This window comes from Perkinsus marinus, assembly GCF_000006405.1.
Source record: "Perkinsus marinus ATCC 50983 genomic scaffold scf_1104296928266, whole genome shotgun sequence".
Lineage (NCBI taxonomy): Eukaryota > Perkinsozoa > Perkinsida > Perkinsidae > Perkinsus > Perkinsus marinus.
This window is the reverse complement of record NW_003216874.1, coordinates 96,017-99,796: the sequence shown is the minus strand read 5'-3', so window position 1 is coordinate 99,796 and position 3,780 is coordinate 96,017. Positions and strand designations below refer to the sequence as shown.

Here is a 3,780-nt window from a genome sequence, read left to right as displayed (position 1 = left end):
GATAGGGGCTTTCCCGGGCCATCTCATTACACTCGGCTATCTCTCCTCACACTTCACCAAACCCGCAGCTATCCTATCGATCTGAATGAAAGCACAACTTCGATGGAATGACAATGAGAAAGGATCCCGACGTCTTTTGAGGTAGCAGTTGTCGATCGTTCGCCATTTGCAGACACCCTCGGTAACTGAGGCGGTCCTCATCAAACACGCTTGTGAACAAGAAGGACCCACACAGCCTGTGGTCCCACAACTCCAGAAAATATCATCAATCCCACTAGATTGTTGATGGAGACCGATGGAGACTTGATTATCCGCGATGCCACCTCGACCACCATCGAGGCTGAGGAGAGTGGAATTCTCTCATTGGGCAATGATATGACCGTCTCGGCCTAGTCGATCTCACCCGATGCTGAAGTGCCGACGAAATGCACGTCGCGGTTGAGATTTGGATGTTGCTTGAAGAACTCGTTGACGAAGTCAATCCTGCACGAGCAGATGGACTCTACCGGATTGCCGTCGCCAAGCAGCTCACAAGTCCTGAATTAAGTTCTCCCATCCACTCTCCACAGGTCCTATGCTGAACCCCGTAGGTACCGGTGCATCAACCCAGATACCATTAACTCGCCTCGTCCAGGAAAACCTAAGATTGTACAACTTTCGATTTCGCCGGCCCGTTGGCAACGGGCAATTCCCATGAACTCACTCGTTCTTGATCAGCCTCTTGGTAACGAGATCCATGATGCATGGACCGTTCACCTGCAGCGCAGACCCTATGCTGCTTTCACCAGGTCCACCTCGGATGAATAAGAAAGTCGGTGCCGTCGTGGGGTTCCCATCGGCCTGTATGGAAGTGTAGAATAACCTGTGACAGGAACAGCAAGTCAGTACAACAGCTTGGCTGTAACAGCCACTCGTGAGATCAAAGCCACCAACCTGTGGAGTTGACTGACTTCGATGTATCCATATTCCTGTTTACCAGTGCCACTGGGACACAGGACTGCACCAGTCTTAGATTGTCTGCGTGGGGGGCTTGAGGCACTTTTCGCAGCAACCAAGACCATGACGAGTGATAGGATGAGAATCATAATCAATACCTCTAAGCTACAGTTGAGCATGGAAAACAACATTGTGATTAGAGGGTTATTGCTCATATTCACATGTCGAACTTTATTATTAGGATTTTTCGGATCAATTTTTGTGAGTAGCCAGCGACTCGTGGAAGGACACCAGCAAGGGAACCTGAAAATCGAAGCTGAATACTCTCAACTAGCAGTTGAGTGAGCTCCATTCAGTGAGGATGAGAGCTCAGAACGAGGTTTATTGTAATACACGTATTGTATGCAAAACATCTCCTCTCTTCTTGCTCACCTTCTTGCATGAAATTAGGCATGCTCCGGTCGGGGCACAGAATGCCGGCAATCCATGTCGCTCTTCGGATTGAGGCAGTCGTAATGCATTCTAATGACCCCCAGGTAGTAGGGTTTTGCAATCACGCTATCCTCTTAGAGCCACCGCGATGACCAATCTTATCGCAGAGGACTCAGACGCCGCGCGGTCCGCGGACCCCGCACACTGTGCGGCCTCGCACAGTCTGCGGTCCAGGCACACTGTGCGGCGTCGCACAGTCTGCGGACCCCGCACACTCTGAGGAACACAGACGGGCAACATACCGAAGGCATCCCACACGTTGCAGTGGGCTCGTCATGTTAAGCCAAGAAACGTCGCCTGTCTAGATCGATAGCTTATAAGTATCAACATGATCCTGTTGCAAACAGACCTAAGCTTTGACAGGGATCCTCTCCACATTTCATGTTGTGCTGAGCACCCTGTCGCTATGAAAATAATCGTTCCCAAAAACGTGAATGGTCTTCATCTTGGCATGCTTGCCGGTATGCTGGGAAAAGCAGAATACAGGGGTACCCAGTACTGAACCACTCATTCTTGAGCTCAACAATACCTAATTGTAGTGAGTCAACAAGCTCTTCCAAGTTGAAATTATTAATCGCACCTGTATCAAAAATGAGTTCGAGGTTAATCGTTGAGCTTGCGTGCTCAGCTTTCCCCGGGAAAGCTTCCCGGTACCTGTTGACACATGAGTGTCGATGAGTGGCCCGGGGCCACTGGCCCCTGTAGATAACACAAGTCTTCAAATGCGCCATCTTAGTTGGGTGTAGGTCTAGTAGATCGTTATTGATATAGTGAAGACATCTGAATCATCGTAGGGGAAGATCTAGAGCCGCATACGTGTTATCATAAGTGGTACGTGTGCACCAAAGTATTGTAAGTATCGCAGGTTCTCAAATTATGGCAACAGGTTGCAGCACTCCCGGCCGGACAAGGGATAACAAGTCACGAAGGCGAACCTTCGTCAAAATCTTATTTGGAGGTATCCCTCTTCTAATTCAGAGGATAAGAGTTGCAATTCCAGAAGCTTGTTCGCGTAAAGAACTCAAAAGCGCAACAAACAGTAGCTATGGTCCCTCTTGAAACCCTCCACCGAGTCTGCTCTGCTGACCGATAAGTTAGACTGCTTGGTAGGTCAGATTTTACATCCATCATTTTTTGAGAGCTTAGCGGAGGGTTGCGGCAGTGAAATCACTTCAGTAACGGGAGACTACGCAAAACTGGAACGCATCACGCAGAGCACTGGTGCGTTTTAACGTACTCTGCGGAGACGTATATCCGACTACGTTGCATAGTCTACTTATTGATTCGGCACAATGGGACGTGATGCAAGGAAGAGACATGTATAATCCCGGCGGGACTTGAACCAGCAACCTTCGACTCCGGAAACCGACGCGCTTCTATTGCGCCACGATAACCGATGTCTCTCACGATAGCGATCCATTCTCCGATAACTAAAGGTATAAACGCATGCCACCGTTGAGAACCTACAGGGTGGCTTACTTTGATGGGAGACTCCCATCGAGCAGTTCTCAATTTGAATGGACATGATATAATGTATGGACGAAGAGGAAGTCAGACAGGGACATAGAGAGCTCAGGTTCACCACGTCAGTGGTTCATTCTGTCTAGAAGAAAGTCTGGGGCTTGTCGCTCCAAATCGGTACTCAGTCCGCAGTTACTCGATCAAGTGCAGAGAAGACATGGGCAGGTACGAATGAGGTTTGAACTCGGCGAATTCAATTCGCACATGACGCTCGCACGTCGGCACTCGAGCACGACGTGCTCGCGGAGCATGCCGAGCACTAAATCGTACTCGATAAATGCCACGAGCGCATATCGAAACTACGATCATTACAGGTTCAGAAATTGTTGTGGTTCACAACTTGTGGACTTTCAATGCAAAATTTACATTGCAAATAGAGGAAAGAAAGCATCATACAAGATGTGTACCAAGAAGGCATAACGCAAATTGGGTTACTCAATTACACCTCAGGTTTAACTTAGAAAAAGTTGACCCTCCCTCAACGGATACTCTGGCGTCTTTTTAGGATATTGCATCATGCAACGACGAATCAAAGACTTCCCGAATGTCAGTGCTAATCAAGGATAAGCACCATTCAGAATGATCGCTCGTGGGCAGTATTCTGAGGCTCGTTGTGCTGGCCACCTAATTGTACTTGCATGCGACCCTGATGGGCACGCGTGCTTTTGCTCGGGCCGAGCTATGGCCATCCCTATTATTATTAGATAGATATGTAGATCCGATAGCTAAGCTATTCAAGTTAGTCTTTTCTTGAGACTTCAATGGCAATGAGTTCAGTCCATGGCGGCATACCCACAAGATCGAATAGCAGCACGGAGTTCTACTGTTAGA

The 3,780-nt window shown here is 48.5% G+C and overlaps 1 protein-coding gene across 1 annotated transcript in view; it reads right to left on the bottom strand.

Annotated features, from left to right (window-relative positions):
- The window catches only part of Pmar_PMAR015197 (Serine carboxypeptidase, putative), a gene marked incomplete at both ends in the record, with an annotated part of 1,720 nt that extends 659 nt beyond the window's left edge, over positions 1 to 1,061 (bottom strand). The window contains 6 exons of the mRNA XM_002788359.1: positions 132 to 185; positions 232 to 340; positions 404 to 483; positions 533 to 640; positions 704 to 862; positions 934 to 1,061. Coding sequence (XP_002788405.1) covers positions 132 to 185; positions 232 to 340; positions 404 to 483; positions 533 to 640; positions 704 to 862; positions 934 to 1,061 — 638 coding nt within the window. The remainder of the gene's footprint in view (positions 1 to 131; positions 186 to 231; positions 341 to 403; positions 484 to 532; positions 641 to 703; positions 863 to 933) is intronic.
- Between the last annotated feature and the right edge of the window lie 2,719 nt (positions 1,062 to 3,780).